The sequence below is a fragment of the Anabrus simplex genome, chromosome 7 (genome assembly GCF_040414725.1).
Source record: "Anabrus simplex isolate iqAnaSimp1 chromosome 7, ASM4041472v1, whole genome shotgun sequence".
NCBI classification, from domain to species: domain Eukaryota; kingdom Metazoa; phylum Arthropoda; class Insecta; order Orthoptera; family Tettigoniidae; genus Anabrus; species Anabrus simplex.
In genome coordinates this window covers 114,870,342-114,889,632 of record NC_090271.1, presented here as the reverse complement: position 1 = coordinate 114,889,632, position 19,291 = coordinate 114,870,342, and the positions used below count along the sequence as shown (strand labels likewise).

The 19,291-nt window shown below is 38.1% G+C and overlaps 1 protein-coding gene across 2 annotated transcripts in view; it reads left to right on the top strand.

The window, feature by feature from the left end:
• Nucleotides 1-16,600, top strand: part of LOC136876948 (juvenile hormone esterase-like) — a 75,906-nt gene extending 59,306 nt beyond the window's left edge. For both annotated transcript variants that reach the window (XM_067150717.2, XM_068228507.1), the window contains exons 9-11: nt 6,664-6,814; nt 11,538-11,661; nt 15,025-16,600. In XM_067150717.2, the coding sequence (XP_067006818.2) occupies nt 6,664-6,814; nt 11,538-11,661; nt 15,025-15,193 (444 nt within the window). In that variant the 3' untranslated portion in view covers nt 15,194-16,600. The remainder of the gene's footprint in view (nt 1-6,663; nt 6,815-11,537; nt 11,662-15,024) is intronic.
• Nucleotides 16,601-19,291: the final 2,691 nt, after the last annotated feature.

Here is a 19,291-nt window from a genome sequence, read left to right as displayed (position 1 = left end):
TCGTGTCGTGGGATTTTAACCTCTTTCACTTTAACCTTGGGCCAAAAATACTAAAATGCTATGGATACGGAAATGGATGACACGCGGATCTTCATTACGATCATCTGTTTTATTATTAAATGAATTACAAAAGATCCTCAACAATACAACATTTTAAGAGCATGTCAGCAGAAAATTTTGAAATCTTCCGAAATACAATATTTTATTTTTTGACTTATAAGTTATACGCTGTCTGCACCCGCACTCGAACATATAAGAATATTCTGTTCCTTCTTTTTACTTCTGTCAAGTGTGTCATCTGCGGCTTTGATCCCCTTCTTTACTTCCTTTCAATCTAAAGCTAATAGCCATATCTCCTCCATAAAGTCCTTCATTCTTCATAGCCTTACATCATATTTCAAATACACTAGATCTACTAATAATTGCGTAGAACTGCCATTCACGATAATTCATTCACAGTACCTGCCTGCCGTGAATGGAACCCCTTTAATGAAAGTATCAGGGGTTTAAGTGCTATTCGCACTCTTCAAAGAAGCTCTCTGGAGACATTTTATGCACCAATAAGGGTCATAACTCACCTCTGTGGCGCAGTGTTTAAAGGATTAACTGCCACCTCCGGAGGCCTGGGTTTGATTCCCGGCTCTGGCACAAGAATTTCAAATATGGTACGAGGACTGAAACGGGCTCCACTCAGCCTCGGGAGGTCAATTGATTAGAGGGGGTTCGATTCCCACCTCACCCATCCTTGAAGTGGTTTTCCGTCGTTTCCCACTTCTCCTCCAGACAAATGCCGGGAAGGTGCGTAACTTAAGACCATGGCCGCTTCCTTCCCTCTTCCCTGCCTATCCCTTCCAATCTTCCCATCCTCCCACAAGGCCCCTGCTCAGCCTGGCAGTTGAAGCCACATTTGTGATATACTGGTCCTCCGCTCTAATTGTATCCCCGAACCAAAGTTTCACGCTCGAGGACACTGCCCTTGAGGCGGTAGAAGTGAGATCCCTCGCAGAGTCTGAGGGGGGAAAACCCTGGGGTGAAAAAGAATTAAGAAATAAAATAAGGATCATACGTAAACTTTATGATACTACTGGCAACCATTGTATTGTCACGGATGCCCTGATAGAAGATTAGTTTAAAATTCATAATCGTTTCATTTTACAACTGTCGAGGGAAAAGATGTCGCTATACTGGGGGACTATGGAATTAAAGGTAGATTATTATTATTATTATTATTATTATTCTCGTGTCAGATACATCAAAAACAGAAAACAGTTACAATAATTTCAAGTAACATTTAAATAATCTTGGACCAATACAACTCTACTTCGAGTCCTCTCTTCGTAGCTCGATTCAGGTCATCTTGCGTGCACAAAGATGGACACAGCGGACACTGAAGCAGATGCTGGATGGTTGATCTTCTCCGCAGTCACACTTGGTGTTGTCGCCATTGATGAAGCCCCATCTTGCCAAATTTACTTTGGACCTTCCCACTCCTGATCTCAACCTATTGAGAGATTTCAAGATTGTCCAGCTCGCATTGCAACCGGGTGGCAAACGTTCCTCAACCGCCATCTGCTCAGAGCCTTGGGGGATCTTCGTCTTCCATAGCTGTATCCTTGCCTTCTCAGCTGGTACTATAAGTTCCTGAGATGTTCGTAGGAAGCTCTTCCTAGATTTCAGTCTCTGTACTGGAAGCTCATGTCCATGCAGTAGATGAGTACTTTCGTGCTTAACCTTTGTCCTTTCCTTATTTGCAGCTATATTTTGCAGCTACTTCTCTTCGCACACCGGGTGGTGCTATCCCTGCAAGACGATAGAGTTTTCCAGTTGGAGTAGACTTTAGACAACCTGTAACAAGTCTGCAGGTCTCATTAAGTGCTATGTCTACCTGTCTGGCATGAGATGAATTGTACCAAACAGGGCAGGCATATTCCGCTGCAGAATAACATAGTGCCATGGCGGAAGCACGAATAGTTTTTGGTTGACTGCCCCATTCTGATCCAGATAATTTACGTAGAAGATGATTCCTGGTGGAAACTTTAAGTTTAGTGTACATGCAGTGTTTCTTGAATGTAAGAGCTCTATCAAGCGTCACTCCTAGGTATTTTGGAGTTTCACAGTATTGTAACTCAACACCTGACCACACTATATGCAGCTTACGATGAGCTTCCCTATTTTTCAGATGAAAGGCACAAACTTGTGTTTTCATAGGGCTAGGCCTTAACTGGTTTGCCTTGTAATAGGATGACAAACTTTCGAGGGCGATGGTTAGATTCCTTTCCACTGTCTCAAAGTCTGTACATTGTGTTGCCAGAGCAAGATCATCAGCATACAAGAAACTTCTGCTATTTGGAGCTACCGGCTGGTCATTCGTGTATATATTAAAAAGGATTGGTGCCAGCACACTTCCTTGAGGTAAACCGTTTCTTTGTGTCCTCCACCGACTTCGCTGTCCTTGGAAGTCCACAAAAAATTTACGGTTCTGAAGAAGGGTTGCGATAAATCTGGTTATCTTAATGTCCTTGGTCAGATTGTAGACTTTAACTAACAGAAGTTGATGGTTGACGGTGTCATACGCTGCAGTCAAATCTACAAAGACTACACCTGTCACCTTGTGTCTTTCAAAGCCATCCTCAACGAATTGTGTAAGATTCAGTAGTTGTTCAGTGCAGCTCTTACCCGGACGAAATCCAGCTTGTTGTGGTATGAGGAGAGGGTCAATCATGGGTTGAATGCGATTTAGGATCATCCTTTCCAGTAAGTTATACATATGACACAAAAGGGTAACAGGTCTGAAATCTTTAGGATGATTTCCTTCCTTGCCAGGTTTGAGCAAAGCAATTACTCTACTTTTTCGCCATGTCTTTGGTATCTGACCTCTGCTCACACATCTATTGAAGAGTTGCAGAACCCATTATTTGGTTTTAGGCCCAAATTTCTTTATCTGTTCTACTCGAATGTCATCTAGACCCGCTGATTTTCCACTTTTACATTCTTTGATGACTTTTTCCAACTCCAACATGGTGAAGGGGACAGTGAGGTCACTTCTTTCTTCTTGAATCTTCCTCTGTATTTTTGGCCTTCGGATTTTATTGGTTGCTTTCCCATTTAAGAGCAGTTGGTGTGCTATCTGATTTGCAGTGACATTGAAATGTTGGGTAGTCTTCGTTGGATCATTGTTAAGGTGTTTCAATAATCTCCAGGCTTTATGGCTATCTCTCGTAAGATCTATACTTTCAATAGTTTTCATCCACTGATTTCGTTTTGATGTTGTCAATGATGACATGAGATTGTTCCCAACTTCCACTGTCTTTTCTCCCAGGGGATTTTCTTCAAACAAAGTTGCATATTCCGTAAGCTGGGCAACAAGGTCTGAGGTAAGGCCAGGGACATACCACGTCCGACAGCCTCTAGGTATGGACTTTCTGGAGCATTTCTTTACGGCATCAACAAAAGTATCGTAACACTCTGGTGTTGGCTGGATGATGGACACTTCAACATCTAACATCTCTGCAAACTTTGACCAGTTTGCCTTTTTAAGTTATACCTCCTTCGGAATGGAACACCTTGTGCTCTGACTGCTGCATTAATGTGGCACATTATTGGTCTATGCTGCGTGTTAGGTATTGGGTTGCAGACATACTTTACACATTGTTGGCTAATATTATTACTGCTGAAAATCAGATCAGCGTTATATCCTCGTCTCCATCTGCCACTGTTAAATGAAGCTGGTAGTTTAGCATCATGAATGAGAGTTGGGTAGTTTGTTTCTGCCCATTCTTGCACTGCTATACCACTCTCATCTTCGTATTCATAACCCCACACATTACTATGGCAATTGAAATCCCCAATTACTATTTTCGTGTGTTGATTCTGAAAATTGGAAGGATTACTAACAGTAAATTCAACTCCAGGTAGCTTATACAAAGAGGAGATGGTGCAGCTACCTACTTCTATAGTGAGGACTTCAATATCATTTTCCTCCGTGAGGGCTGTGGACTGAAGCTGAATATCGTGTCGGACAAATATGGCACTTCCGTACTTTTGGTGTGGCCGTTCAACAGCTAGACGCATTCCATTAATTTTTGGTCTACGCATTTCACTACTTCTGTGTGTCTCCTGTATGCACAGTATGTGACAATTGTGTTGACTGCATATATTTTGTAACAGTTCCTCTTTTGTTGAAGATATACCTTCAATGTTAATAGAAATTATTGTTAACTGTGGTCCTGAAAAGGACCGTGAAGATGATGTTTCTGGTGTGAAAGGATCAGCCGTCAGCACGAAAGGTAGATTATTAAAATCAATCAAAGGCATTTATGTTGACAATTGGGCTTCAGTGAGAATTGATGGTAGAATGAGTTCTTGGTTCAGGGTACTTACAGAGTTTAGACAAGGCTGCAATTTTTCACCTTTGCTGTTCGTAGTTTACATGGATCATCTGCTGAAAGATATAAAATGGCAGCGCGGGATTCAGTTAGGTGGAAATGTAGTAAGCAGTCTGGCCTATGCTGACAACTTGGTCTTAATGGCAGATTGTGCAGAAAGGCTGCAGTAGGTAAAAAATTCAACAGAATTGAATGTCAGATTGGTGATACAAAGCTAGAACAGGTCGATAATTTCAAGTATTTAGGTTGTGTGTTCTCCCAGGATGGTAATATAGTAAGTGAGATTGAATCAAGGTGTCGTAAAGCTAATGCAGTGAGCTCGCAGTTGCGATCAACAGTATTCTGTAAAAAGGAAGTCAGCTCCCAGACGAAACTATCTTTACATCGGTCTGTTTTCAGACCAACTTTGCTTTACAGGAGCGAAAAGTGGGTGGACTCAGGATATCTTATTCATAAGTTAGAAGTAACAGACATGAAAGTAGCAAGAATGATTGCTGGTACAAACAGGTGGCAACAATGGCAGGAGGGTACTCGGAATGAGGAGATAAAGGCTATTTAGGAATGAACTCGATGGATGAAGCTGTACGCACAAACCGGCTTCGGTAGTGGGGTCATGTGAGGCGAATGGAGGAGGATAGGTTACCTAGGAGAATAATGGACTCTGCTTTGGAGGGTAAGAGAAGTAGAGGGAGACCAAGACGACGACGGTTAGACTCGGTTTCTAACGATTTAAAGATAGGAGGTATAGAACTAAATGAGGCCACAACATTAGTTGCAAATCGAGGATTGTGGCGAAGTTTAGTAAATTCACAGAGGCTTGCAGACTGAACGCTGAAAGGCAAAACAGTCTATAATGATAATGTATGTATGTATTAAATTTTATGCACTACCTATTTTTAACAAATAGGATATCAGTTTTAAGAATTTTTTCTTCTTATTTTATTAAATTCAATATAACCTCATCGTTTATCATTATTTGTATTATTAATTTAATTTGTATTTAATTGAATTATTGTCATGTAATATATATGTATATTCTGCCCGTTTACGCCGCGACTAACAACTGTACTCGAGAAACACGAGACACCCTCAGGGGTGCTCAGTAAGGGATTTGACAAGTTCCAAAAATGGTGTGTATCAAAGGATATGGACAGATATCTCCAAATAACGACTCTCCCAATATAAACCAATGGTAGATGATTTATTACAAAAAATAAAGTCATCCTGAGAACTACGATGATGCAATACGAGCCTTAAATTTTACATTTTAGATTAGTTCTTGATGTACATCCAGAAATAAAACAAATGGGATGGTGCATGTTAATAAACTCCTAATAATTCTGAAAAAATTATTTGAATATTATTTCGAATTCGAATATCATTAATTTAATTTGATAATAAAATGATGCTCGTGCGCATATTAAATTATGCGGGGGATAAAATATGAAAAATTTAAAGATTTTGGAAGATTTCCGTTGGTTACAAGCTAAAACGTATAATTTTCTCTAATTTCAATTTTCTGGCTCGTCTGGCAGATTGTGCCACAATCTCGATTTTGGGCGAGGGGAGTAAAATTTTGGACTTTCAGGAAACTATAGATAAAAATATATGCAGATGGTCATTATTACCCCTTAAACGGATAGATGTACGAAAATTTCGCCAAAATAGTCAATGCAGAGACACACGGTTATATAGATAGATAAGGAAACTGCTCCACGTACAACACCTTTTGGTCTATGCCCGCTAGACTTAGCCTGCAAAACCAACTGTTTATGACATCTCCCTTATTAATCCTTCTGTCGAAAAAATTAACATGACAAAAAAGTTTTAGAAATTTTTATGCTTCATGAGATGTAAAAAAGAAGTCAATTTTCACAAAATGAGTTCAAAGTAAGAGAAAATCTTCATTCACACCTTTACCCATGTCAACACCTGAAAACAGCCTGATCCATAATCAGCATTATCTGAGTGTTTTTATGACAGTGCTGGCAAATTCTTCACGCTGAATTCTGGGATAGACAAGTGAAAACCATACCCTTCTAGATCAAAGTGTTACAGAAATAGGTAACTTCAAAGAGAAGCATGCCCGAAGTTGTAAAGTTTGTCACTTATGCATTAAAATTATATTTTCTTAATTTACGAGGAGTGTGTCATAATAAATTATACACCATTCCATACAGCATTACAAATAATTTTATGAGACAACCTTTTGTAAAAGTCTTGTTTTATTGCTTTCCCATTCCGCTTAGTATTTCATACGTGGTTTGTGTTCTTACAGCTCACATCAGACGTAGCCTTCAACGAGGGACTTATCGAGTCACTGAACGTCATGTCTAATCACACAACTACTCCTCTGTACATGTATCATTTATCGTATGATGGAGGCTTCGGTGCGTTGAAGAGGATACTCGGACTCGGAAACTTTTCAGGTAACATTAACCATCTTGAAACTCAAAAACACCTTAACAGGCACTATGTCACAAATATGGAACTTGACAAGACACTGAAAAGAAAATATTTTCTCTTTTAGTTTCACGGGCATGCTTTTTAGAATGAAAATATTCAATTCAAGTATAGGATTTTATGCAACTTATTCAATGCATAATGTTGATAACTCTAAAATAAACACATTAATAGTTTAAAGCTTAGATATCTTTCGATCTTCTGGATCATCATCAGTACATAAAAAATGTTATAAAACAATTAAAATATCAAGACATTTGTGTGAGTTTCTTTTAAGAGTTATATCCTCTCATTGGGTAAGCCTCTGTCTGAGCCTCCGTGGCTAAGACGGCAGCGCGTCGCCCTCTCACCGCTGCATACCATGGTTCAAATCCCGGTCACTCCATGTGAGATTTGTGCTGGACAAAGCGGAGGTGAGACAGGTTTTTCTCCGGGTACTCCGGTTTTCCCTGTCACCTTTCATTCCATCAACACTCTCCATTCTCATTTCATTGTATCTATCAGTCATTAATAAATCACTTTGGGAGTAGCGATCCCATCGTAATAATAGCCTATATATGGTTCATTCTTTACATCCCTGACCCGGTCATTGACTGGAAAACAGGTCGTGGGTTTTTTCATCCTCTCATTGGGATCTTCTTCTGTGGAAAAGTTATTGTGTATTTCTCGTCATTATTGTAAATATTGTTACGAAGTTCTTAGTTTTTGTTGATATATAATGGAATTTTGTTGGCTGTTATGTGTCTGTTGCTTTTATTATAGTTAAATCGGACCAAGGTTGATTTTGTGGATGTTTAATCTTCTAAGAGTTATAAATTTTTGGTTCCGTGAAGTGGAATCTGTAAGAAGGAAAAAATCTAATAGAAGTCGCGCTGAATTTAGGTAATGAATTCAAATTACGGAAAGAGAGAAGGTTGTCTCACCTTACGGTCCATAGAGTGGTGTGGTGGTATGCGGCTGGTAGTAGAAAATAATGAAAATATTCGTAAATTTTGCCATTGATGCTTTCACGGCCTGTACTTATAGAAATGATACTGTATAGGCTTTTGGGCTTATGCCGTGTCAGAAAATAAGGTGAAATTCATTACGTTTCGCTTCTTAAGCCTTTCTCGTGGTCAGTCGAGATTTCTTCTGAGGACGCAGAGCACAGTTCTCAGCGAAACATAAAGAATACACCTTATTTTCTGACACGGGAAAAGCCCAAAAGCCTATAGAGTATCATGTCTATTCGTAAATTTATTTTACGTAATACCACAAACATTTCATGTCTTTCTAGCACCAACTTCTCAAAATTTGATTTTTATTTGTTTTTGAAATACACTGAACTTGGTAAATTTTATGCCTAATATGTCTAATATGTAAAATAGAAACCAAAATTAGCAACGCACTCTGTCCTTATTCGGGAAAGTGAAGTCATGTTAAAATAAAAATGAGCTAGTCGTTGTTACTTGAAACCCAATTTATAACAGTATTATTGAAGTGAAGTTTCCGATTCGTTGGCTGAATGGTCAGCTTACTGTCCTTCGGTTCATAGGGTCCCGAATTCGATTCCCGGTCCGGTAGGGGATTTAAATAGCTTCTGATTAATTCGTCTGGCTCGGGGACTGGGTGTTTGTGTTTTTCCCAACACTCACCTCTTCATATTCAAACAACACACCACACTTCCGACCACCACATGAACACGCAATAGTGATTACATCCCTGCGCATGAGGTTGGCGTCAGGAAGAGCATCCGGCCGTAAAACAGGGTCAAATCCACACGTACGACGCGGTTCCCATCAGCGACCCCTGAAGTGTGGGAAAATGGTAGATAGAAAAAGAAGAATAAGATTGTTGAAGTGAATTACATTTGCGTATATAAAAGTAAGCAATTTCATTACAAGCCTTGCTGTTATTGTAGAAAATGTATTATTATTATTATTATTATTATTATTATTATTATTATTATTATTATTATTATTATTATTATTATTATTATTATTATTATTATTATTATTATTCCCTGTTACTAAATCAGGACAAGGATTTGTTCCCAGTAATGAAAAGAGATATAGAAGCATTCTTTACACGGAAAGGCATCGTGAAAGTGGATAATTAAAGAAACCGAAGAACAAAATTATTAAAAAGCTAATGCACATGATATGAGATAACTGGAAGAATAGAAAAATAATGTAAAATAATGAAAATCCTCAGCATGTTTTCAATTATTCTACCGGATCAGGAATGGAATGGAATAAATGAAGCCCCATCAAACGACGAGGATAGGAACTGTGCCAGCTGCCGAAGCCTGTCACACTCCTCTGGGATAATCATTACTGACAATCATGATTGACAGATGAAATGATATTCGACATTGTTGCTGGAATGAAAGACGGCAGTGGAAATGGGAGTACCAGGAAAAACCTGTCCCGCCTCCACTTTGCCCAGAACAAATCTCTTTTTTGGAACTCTTCTATCAGTCATTAGTCTCCTTAAAGTAAATTATGGAACACAAGTAATATTTTCCTTAAATTACACCAGTGATGCCACTGCAGCTAATTTAGACTCTTATATCAATACGGTATTTAAGTCCATTGTTGATGACTTTTAACACCCCTTTTGAATGTAAGTAGCACATGACCTGGTTATGTGATTTTATGTTTTACTTGAGCATTGATATAATTCACTGTACTATAGAAACTGTTGGAAGCTGATATTAAAGGAGTGTCAGTTGACCATGTAGGAAGACATGCTCTCAACGTAATATGAAAAAATTACGAGTAATAACGTCTTCTACGAATATTTTGTCGAATTTATATTTGACTGAAAGGCAGGAAGTTCTATGGTGAGAATTCGAAAGGCAAATGAGGCAAAGACTAAAACACTAGCTCTTTTATTTTGTAACATTCCCTTTGAGTCTAACAATTCTCACACCTCTGAATGTTTCACGAGTAAGGTCCGAAATTATGTCAATCAAATTTTTTATTATTAATATGTGTGGACGTGGGCGTAGCTGTATGTAAACTTAGAACTTGTCTTCCGCAAGTTACACATTTTCCTTAAAAGATATTAAAATGAAATTGACAGGCGTGAGTGACTTTCATAAGATAATTATAAAACACTTTGTTTGTTTATTTTTTATGTAAAGTACGAGAGGAGATAACGTAATTCTTTTGTCCTTGCAGTAACCTGCGTTCATCAACATATTCGATAATCTGTTGGGCCGTTATGAACAATGAGGCATACGTGAAAGAGCACATTTTGAATACATGCAGTACCGATGCAGTTTTATACATGTTTCCATTGTCAATTTGCATGTGTAATGACATATATTGATGTTCAGAGCATGTTTTTAATTTCAGTACCGTTTGTTCTGCCACCTACTGTACTTTTTACTGTACTTATAAAGCACGTTTTCCTATATAAGAACTCATTACTATATGTTGTAATGCACTGTTACCTTATTTTCCTCTCTACATTTCGGTAACTTTCACATTTGTATGAACACACAATAATTTTCATTTATGGTAGAACCTCTGTTAGCCAATTTCCGTTTAACCGAAATGACCGAAAAAATTGATATCATCAGTTTAAAAAATTGATATCATCAGTTTAAAAAATTGATATGATCAGTTTAAAAAATTAAGGAAACATCGTGTGTTATGTTATGACAAAGGGGATGAGTAACGTAACGCATGGGCTCTGATCTTGACTGCCTCCTTCCCTTCTCTATTGTCAACTCAGTTTGTGATGTGACGAATGAAAGTTTCTGGCATTCTGACAATGAAATGGAGGCATGATATAGCGGCTGGAAAACAATGTAAAAACAAAAATCAAACGAAAATAGTTTTCAAAAATATTAGAGCACACTGATTAGATAAATTATATGCATTATGGAGCATCGTATTTTTGTTAATATGTACCGGTACTGTAGTTTTGGTTTATTGAAATACTTTGAAACATGGTTTATGTATTGTCTTCGTTTACCTTCACCTTAAACGTCAAAAATCGTTTCTTAACCCCTAAATGACATTTTAATTGTTATCCGAAATTTACGATTTCCAAAACCATCATACCCTACACGTCCCCATTTGCTCCGGTTAGTAGAGCTCTCCTACTGTAAATAGAAAAATCGGTAATCGTCTTTTGGCACAAGGAATTAAACCTGCCACGGTGCCTTGTGGCAGCTAACACCGTAGATGTACAATGTATTAGAGTATTGCATGCCTTATTATATAATCCAAACAGACCACAGACAAAATTATCGGATTACCGAGGACTTTATTCTGTTTCAACCTATTAACATTTATAGTTTACTTAATTTATCGTAGGATTTTATTTATTCCTTCCCACAGACAAAATTTGAATTTCGAATTATTTTATGGACTTCCTTTTTGTATTGCTTTAATATAATTCAGTGATATAGGAAGTATTCGACCATCCACGTATTTAACAACTTCTAACGAGTCTTGTTTCGCCTGTCCTAGTACAAAAATGTGTACAAAAATAGTATGCTTGTCAGTTCTTGGAAATGAGTTCCAGATTTATCTGTGTCTCTATTGCGAACTCTGTATGAAATTGTATATTTCTTTTACTATGCTTTATATTTGCAGTTAGAGAACTAATGCGTTTTCAAATTCTGTGAGCTGGTGTAAATCTGGTTGTCACGAAAGTGTTAAGTACTCTTAATGTATGATTTCTTTTCTACAGGTGTATCCCATGGTGATGATTTGGGATATCTTTTTAAATATAGTCTCGTGGCATCAAATGATCCCAAGGACATCAAAGTGCGGTCTCAGTTCATAAGCTTGTGGACAAACTTCGCGAAGACTGGGTGAGTAGGCCTATTGCTGTAGTTGGTTGGTAATCTAGCTCCCTTCTTGGTTTATCTCATTGGCTACAAGTGTGTCTTTTAGTACTAAAATCAGATAAGTCACAAATACATTCCTGTCAGGAGAAGCGTACATCACTGTAACTCCACTGTATGAATGAGTTTCAAAGGCAATATATTTTTAGACTAGTTGCCAAGGAGGACCAATCACAAACGTTTAGTAATTCGTGGTTTATCAAATTATTTGGAATGTATTTTGGATGTGTCTGGATTTGGAACACATCAACAGATGTTTTCCGCTCATATATGTATTTCGTTTTGAAAAACCATGTATTGTGATAATTTCAAACAACTTGTCCCTTGAAATGAGATTTTCTATTCAAATAAGCTTAAGGAATACTTTAATGTAACATATCTAACAAAAATACATCCCCACCTTAGCGTATAATATGCATAGATACAGGATTGTAAACTCTACTGTATGAATGAGTTTTAAAGGCAATATTTTGGTAAGACTTAGATGCCAAGAAAAATCAAATGCAATGTTACAAACACTTCATACCGCATAGATAGAGGTACGGAATGTGGAATATATGATTTTGTTTTACCCGATTTTCCTTAAAATGTGCACCTAAAAATCTTTGCATATGTAGAAAATTCGAAAGGTCTTCAACACTTTTCTGAGACTGGTCCAAGTTCCATGAATCCCACTGTGTAGATCTAGAAAAAAATATGTATGGATGTATTGATCATGCTTCGAAAAGTAGTAGTAGTTATCTTCCCTTAAACTTATTTTCAAGCGAACAAGTTTCTTCCAACGATCCTGGATTAACATGGACAAGAAGAACCATGTGGCTTATATTCTACGAAGACGAGTCACAAAAAAAATCTTTAAAATTCTAACACAAAACCACAAGTTGCGCCACGGTTCTCTCCGATTGTAGTCCTAAGAGGTAAGCAGACAAATAAACACATCCGAAGTTCCAGTGTAACAATGGCCGCCCCACTTAAGACATGCACGAAAGAAGAACAACAGTTCGTTATTCGGCATTTAAGTAGTGAAGGTGCGAAGCCTATTGAAATTAATCGTCGAATGACGATTCAACATGGCGATGTAGTCTGCCACAGTAGCAACATGGCAATGCCCAACTTCATGGTACACATATATCAGTTGCTATCATCCAAGACCTGCATTTTTAATGTCCTCTACATTCATCATATTTACCAGAGCTTACCCCTAGTGATAACCGCATGTTTGCGATACTCCGGGGGCACTGAGACGAAGGATGAAATGCGTGCACGAGTGACTGCGCAGACAAACAAAAGATTTCTTCTAAAAAACATGCATGTTTGTAATTGGAGGAGGACTTGCATTGAACAGAACAGAAAATTCGTAGAAAAATGATACAGTTGTGTTTGGTGTTATCGAGCAGTGCACAACATGGAATTAATTCCTTCACAAAAGGGTAAACTAAATTTAACGTATAACTGTTATAGGTTTCATTAGCAGAAAGAAGACAACTCGGGGGATACAGTGTGGTTTTGTAATAAAACGCTGTCATCCACGTGTGCTGGTAAAGTTATGATTGCAAGTGACAGTAGCGTTTTAGGTGAAGCAGTCCACCAATGTTTGCCTGATGTCCGTGGGTTTCTCAACCTTCTCTCGCGTATTCGTTGTGCGAAGTTACACGACAGATGAGAGAGGTTCCAAATACAAGAGGGCAGGCAGTTCCGGCTGGCGCTGGCAATGGACAATTTCGCACAATTCCGATTACGTTTTGAAATATATACAGTCCAGATGTGGGTAGGATGGACATTTATCCTTTCAAAGAAGAACTGGCCAGCTCGTGAGTTTTGAGACTCGTCCAGGTAAAGAAACCTTTTCTTGAAATTCGTGAATTTTGATACTCGATCTTTGTAAGACTCGTGAGTTCTGAGACAACAAGCTGATAACATGGATGATATTGTGGGATGGATGAGAAAGATAACACTTGAGAAAGATAACATCCTCCATGCTGTCGAGGTTGGAGAAGGCATTATGAAGAGTCTAGCATTCTATGAAGGACATGAGTGTGGATATTTTAAACATATTTTGTAAATAAATGTCCCTGAATTGTATGGAAATTACACTGTTCATTTATGTTTCTCGAGGTTTCCCCTTTAGATTAGCTCGTCCTGCTGCACAGATAAATCAGAGAGCATGCCGACGCGTCAGAAGTTTAGACTGAAAATCTACTCTTCCGAAGCACCTGTCACTTTAGCCAGCCAACCATGTGAAGCACGCTGAACATTGTTCCCCCACTTGAATTGCATCAAGTCACTGAGAGATTTTTATCGGTTGGCACAAAAAATAAATTATTATTATGCTCTGAGTAAAAAAAATGTACTTATTAAAGTTAATCCCTAACAAGTCAGAGTTACGTGTTAGAGTGCGGTAGCATGTAATAAGCGACGACCCAGTACGATATTAGAGTTTGTTTAGAACTGGCCATGCAACCACTGAAGTTTATTGACCATATTTCCGACCTGTATCAATATTATTCATACAGAATTAACAATTACCACCCAGTTTCTATATTATCCTGATTTGCTAATGTTTTTGAATTTATCTACATAGAGACAATTTATGTTTCATCTTTCCTTGTCATATAAAGACTTCTGAGATCACTGGTTCAAATTCAGTCTGTGTATTTACGTATGTACTAAATCTTAGAAGCTAGACATCCACTCAATTATGCTTAAAACATTCATGACTACATTAAAACAATTCTATGTTAATTATTAAAAAATCCTGAAATCGACGAACTATGTCTGATCACCATCCTTTCATCCGATTACAAACAAACGTACAAATTTATACCTTCCCAAATTTTGGCCACTTGACGTCCGTGGGGTGGCATTGATCAAAGTTTGGATTATTACTAGGATTGCTTGCAATATCGAGAACATCAAGCTGGTCCATATTGTGCTTCTCACACGTGGCCAACCCACATCCATTCGAGTCCCGCCACCTGCTTCATCACGTCAGCGACTTCAGTCCTCCTGACCTCCTCGACATTTCCATATGAAGGAAGCTTTTGATAAATGAAACGCTACGGTTGCCTAAGTTTCTCCAGCTGAAAAGCTACGGTTTTCCATTTGAATCCAACTTGGACACTGTAAATTTTAAAACTGGCAAGCTCCTCTTGTAGTACCTATTTTGATTACCAACCTATTGTAACTCATGACTTATCTTCAGGAATCGTGGACATTCACAATCCAACATGGATTCTCTACACTCAGCCAACTAATTATTTAGATAATATTGATGAAAGGCAATACTATAACCATATCCATACTGTAACACTGATTACTTGTCTGTTTCAGAAATCCAACTTCAGGAATCACGACCGATGACATTCCAGAATGGATTCCGTACACCCAGTCTGAGACCAACTATTTAGATATTGGTCCACAGTTGGTCGTCAAGAGAGATCTGTACAAGAATCGTATAGACTTCTTGCATCAGCTCTATAGTACACCTCACCAGGCTTAGATGTGTTTTGAACTTTTCACATCTGAAGTATTTCCTCTGGAACAGAAAGAACCTTTAAAATGAAAGTTTTTCTTTTGAACAAATTTAAACTCTGCTCCATTTTTAATGGGAGTTGGAACCCTAAAAACTGAACGGAATTTCATCACGCAGACTGAACTGGGATCGAATCCGAAAACTTGGGCTCATAATACCAGCGCTTTAACCGTCACAACCACTCAGCCCATCCAGAGACAAATTTGATGACTAAGTTCTAGTTAAAATTACTCCATTTTACATGTTTATCTTGAAATCTCCGCATATCCACAATCAAGTGACAGAGAATCGTTTTATAGCTGCTAATTTTTAGAAAAATTTCGTTAAAGGTTGGTACCATTGCCATAATAGTATGGCTGCTTAGAGTTATGTGTTCGGTCTGTTATTCGGTGTATGAATATACATGATTCTTTTTTATGACAATATTTGACATTTGTTTATAAGATGAAATATGGCTATTTCCATCTACTACAGAACGCATAATGTAAATATTTTCATATAGGTTGAACTGAACTGCTTAGAGTTATGTGTTCGGTCAGTTATTCGGTGTATGAATATGCACAATTCATTTTTATGATAATATTTGACATTTGTCTTATTTTTCTCATTGTCTTATTTAGACTGTTTTATGCTATTTTTATTCCTTTCAAAAATTACTCAACTCAGGAACGACACTTCATTCTGATTCAATGAAATTGATATCAGATGTCAAAAAATATAAATATCTCAACACTGTAAACACTAGTTCTGGGGGTAGCGTGCCCGCCTCTTTTTTGGAGGCCTCGGGTTTGATTCGTGGCCACGTCAAAGATCTTTAATCAGGTCTGAGGGCTGATTCTAAGCCAACTCAGTCAACTTGAGAACAATTTGATGAGCTATCTGACGGCGAGAGAACATTCCCGGTCTAGAAGCTAAGAAAACGGTCCAGAGGATTCGTCACACCGACCATGCGTCACCTCGTAATCTGCAGGCCTTCAGGCTAAGTAACGGTCGCTTGGTACGTAGATTTCAGAGATACAGGGTTAAAATTTGCTAAACTGAATATGTGCGGGCAGGGAATTCCAACTCCTCTTAACACTAAAATGCTGAGACAAACAAAATTGAACTATAACATTTGTCTTCCTTAAAGCTACTTATGGCTTTATCTTACTCTGTGTTTGTGCAATTTAAACTCTTTCGATTCTTTCGACCTTTTCAGTTTTCATGCGACATAAGCTATTATTGTAACAATGAACAGAAAATTATATAGCATTATTGTGTTCAAAGGTAATGTAATTAATTAAAAAACATGTGTATTCACCTCATTGTTGAAAAATTGTCTGAAAGCTGTTTGTTGTACGCTTGAACAAGAAGTAATGAAATAAAAATTGTCGAAGAAAATGGCCAGTTAATTAAAACCATACATCATGAATATCAGCAATCATCCGGCTTCTTGACTGATGCTTAAGTGTACAGCTCTTCAGTTCAGAGGGCCCTAGGTTCGCTTACCTGCCGGACCAAGGAACTGAACTGTATCTGGATAATTCTTCTGGCTTAGAGACTGGGTACTTGTGTTCGCCTTAATTGACTTCTGCTCATCTGCACACAACACACGGCATCTCTCCTCATAGGGTTGGCGTCAGAAAGGGCACCTGGGTGAAAATCAGGGCCAATTCTAAATCAAGTTTGACCCGAATAACTTGGTAAAAGGACGAGGAAGACGATCGTGAATATTAGCAATTATCTTCACGTATTCAGTCTAAGGGCTGGTGTCATGATTTCAGGCCCCACGACCACTGGTAACCCTCTTTTCTGCTACATAGCTCCTTGCACCGATGTCTTATAAGACCTGTCTGAGAAATGATATCCTTAGTCCTCCAGTAGACGCTTTGCCGTCAATATAACCCTTAACAATAGTTTTCATCATCTGGTAATGACCTAGAAGGTTGCCCCATCACGTAAGACATCATCTGTTTTATAGTGCTATATTGCAGTTATCTGTACTTGAAACTCTTAAAGAACCATTCCTAAATAATTTCAGTTTATATCGTAGTACAGAAATAATATATTATTCATATTAAATGTTAGAAGACAAAAACTTCGGTGGGATTCTTTTATGAACACCATTTTTATACTCATCTGAGGCTACTTAAGATACTAGGACCAAGTAGTCTCAGTGAATAGTTGGAGAAAAGGTTATGATTTTAGTCTCACGTAACTTTTAATCCTTTCTCTTACAAAAGCGTCACATGAAGCATTAGAGGTTTTGAACGTATGCGTTTATGAACATGTATACTTCAGGTACATCTGCATTGAAAGGAATCATTATATTTAATTATTGTGTGGAATATAAAAGGTAAATGTAATTCGACGTTAAATTATCACGGTAAAGAAAAAATAATTTTAATTAGTACCTAACTCGTTAGAATATGATTTTCCATGTTTAGGTCAGATGTTCAGAGCAGATGTTCTCAATATATGTGCCGCTCTGTTTTAGTATGACGTGGCGTACATTTTGGAAAAGTATCATAAAATGTCACAATCTGGATTTTCTTTTTAAAAGGTGTTATTTTTCTTTTTTAGTATTTTGTCCACATGCATTGCCGTAGTTGAATACTATTGACTGCTATGAGCAATACAGACCAGGAAGATATAATTCCATAAAAGTAGTACCATTCCCGATCATAGGTACGGTACATGCTTCTTTCCGTCAGTTTTTCCACAAATTTCTTAGAGTGTAAGTAGCGCCTTTTGAACAAAACCTCCTCAATTATTCAAAACAAAAATAAGTTCATTCAACGCTTGTAACTGAGAGGAGCGGAGTGTTAGTGTGTTCGTGTAAAGAATAGTTATCACCGAACTTATTTTCGACGGTATTCAGTACGAAAGCATTCAGAATGTCCTGACATCCTTCTGTGTTTACAGTGCCACGCAGTCCTACAAGAGGGCTGAATCTATACCATGAGAAACGTCCACATATCACCATTGGTAAAACATACTAAGCATACTAAATCCTCCCATCAGATTGCTACAATTTATAACGTGCTTCATCACTTCAAATTACCTGTTTCCAGAGTTCCGGTATCCATTGGCACCTCTTTCTTACACCACGCAAGGCGACGCTTTTTATTAAGAGGATAAATGATTGATTTATGGGCAGTTTCTTGACATTGAAACCGTATTATTCAAAATGCACAGCCAGGGGACTGGCTGTACTTTGGTTAACACTTTGAATTTTTCCGGTATTCTTTCTATGATTTCCTCGCACCTCCCTCTTTAATATTCGTTGGTCCCTGGGTGTCAGTATATGTGTCCGACCAGATCGTGGTTATGCTGTGGTTGTATTTTCACGTTTCCGGTTTACAATTACCTCATTACTAGTTGATTTTGGAACATTCGTCAGTTTAGAAATGTCCTTTACAGATTTCTTGCTTATGTGGTAACCAATAATTGCCCTATGTTGAAAAGGGACTTGTTACTGTTTACTAGTGTACAGGGGTGTCCGGATACCTTTGATCAGATAGTATATTCACTATTGCAAGTCTCTGCGGCTGATTGTAGTTTGGTGTGTTATGTGTGAATAAATAAAAATGTATTAAGGCGAACACAAAATCCCATTCCCCTAACCAGAGGAATTATGGAGTACTAGAGGGCAGATTGGGGCAAATATTCATTTATAGGACGAGGAGTAAGAGACTGGAAATAACTATCAGGGTAATGTTGGACAAAATTCCAAGTTCTTTGAAACTATTTAAGGAAAACCCAGATAAACAATTTATAGAGAATCTGACACCTGGGCGACAGCCCCAAATGAAGATCATTTATGACTGATGATTGATTTGATGTTGTTCACCCACCGCTTTGGCGGTCTCCCCCTTGGGACAACCTGGAGAGCCTATTTGTCATGAAATATTATCGCTTGACATGACTACACCATCGGAGTCGATCCTCCCTCGTTTTCTCTACGAATGGAGCCACACCAAGTCTCTGTCGCACATCTTCAGTTCTGACATGGTCCGAGAGGTTCAGCCTCAGGGACCATCAAATATCATCTCCGTTGGATGGAAGATCTGTCCACGTTTCCTC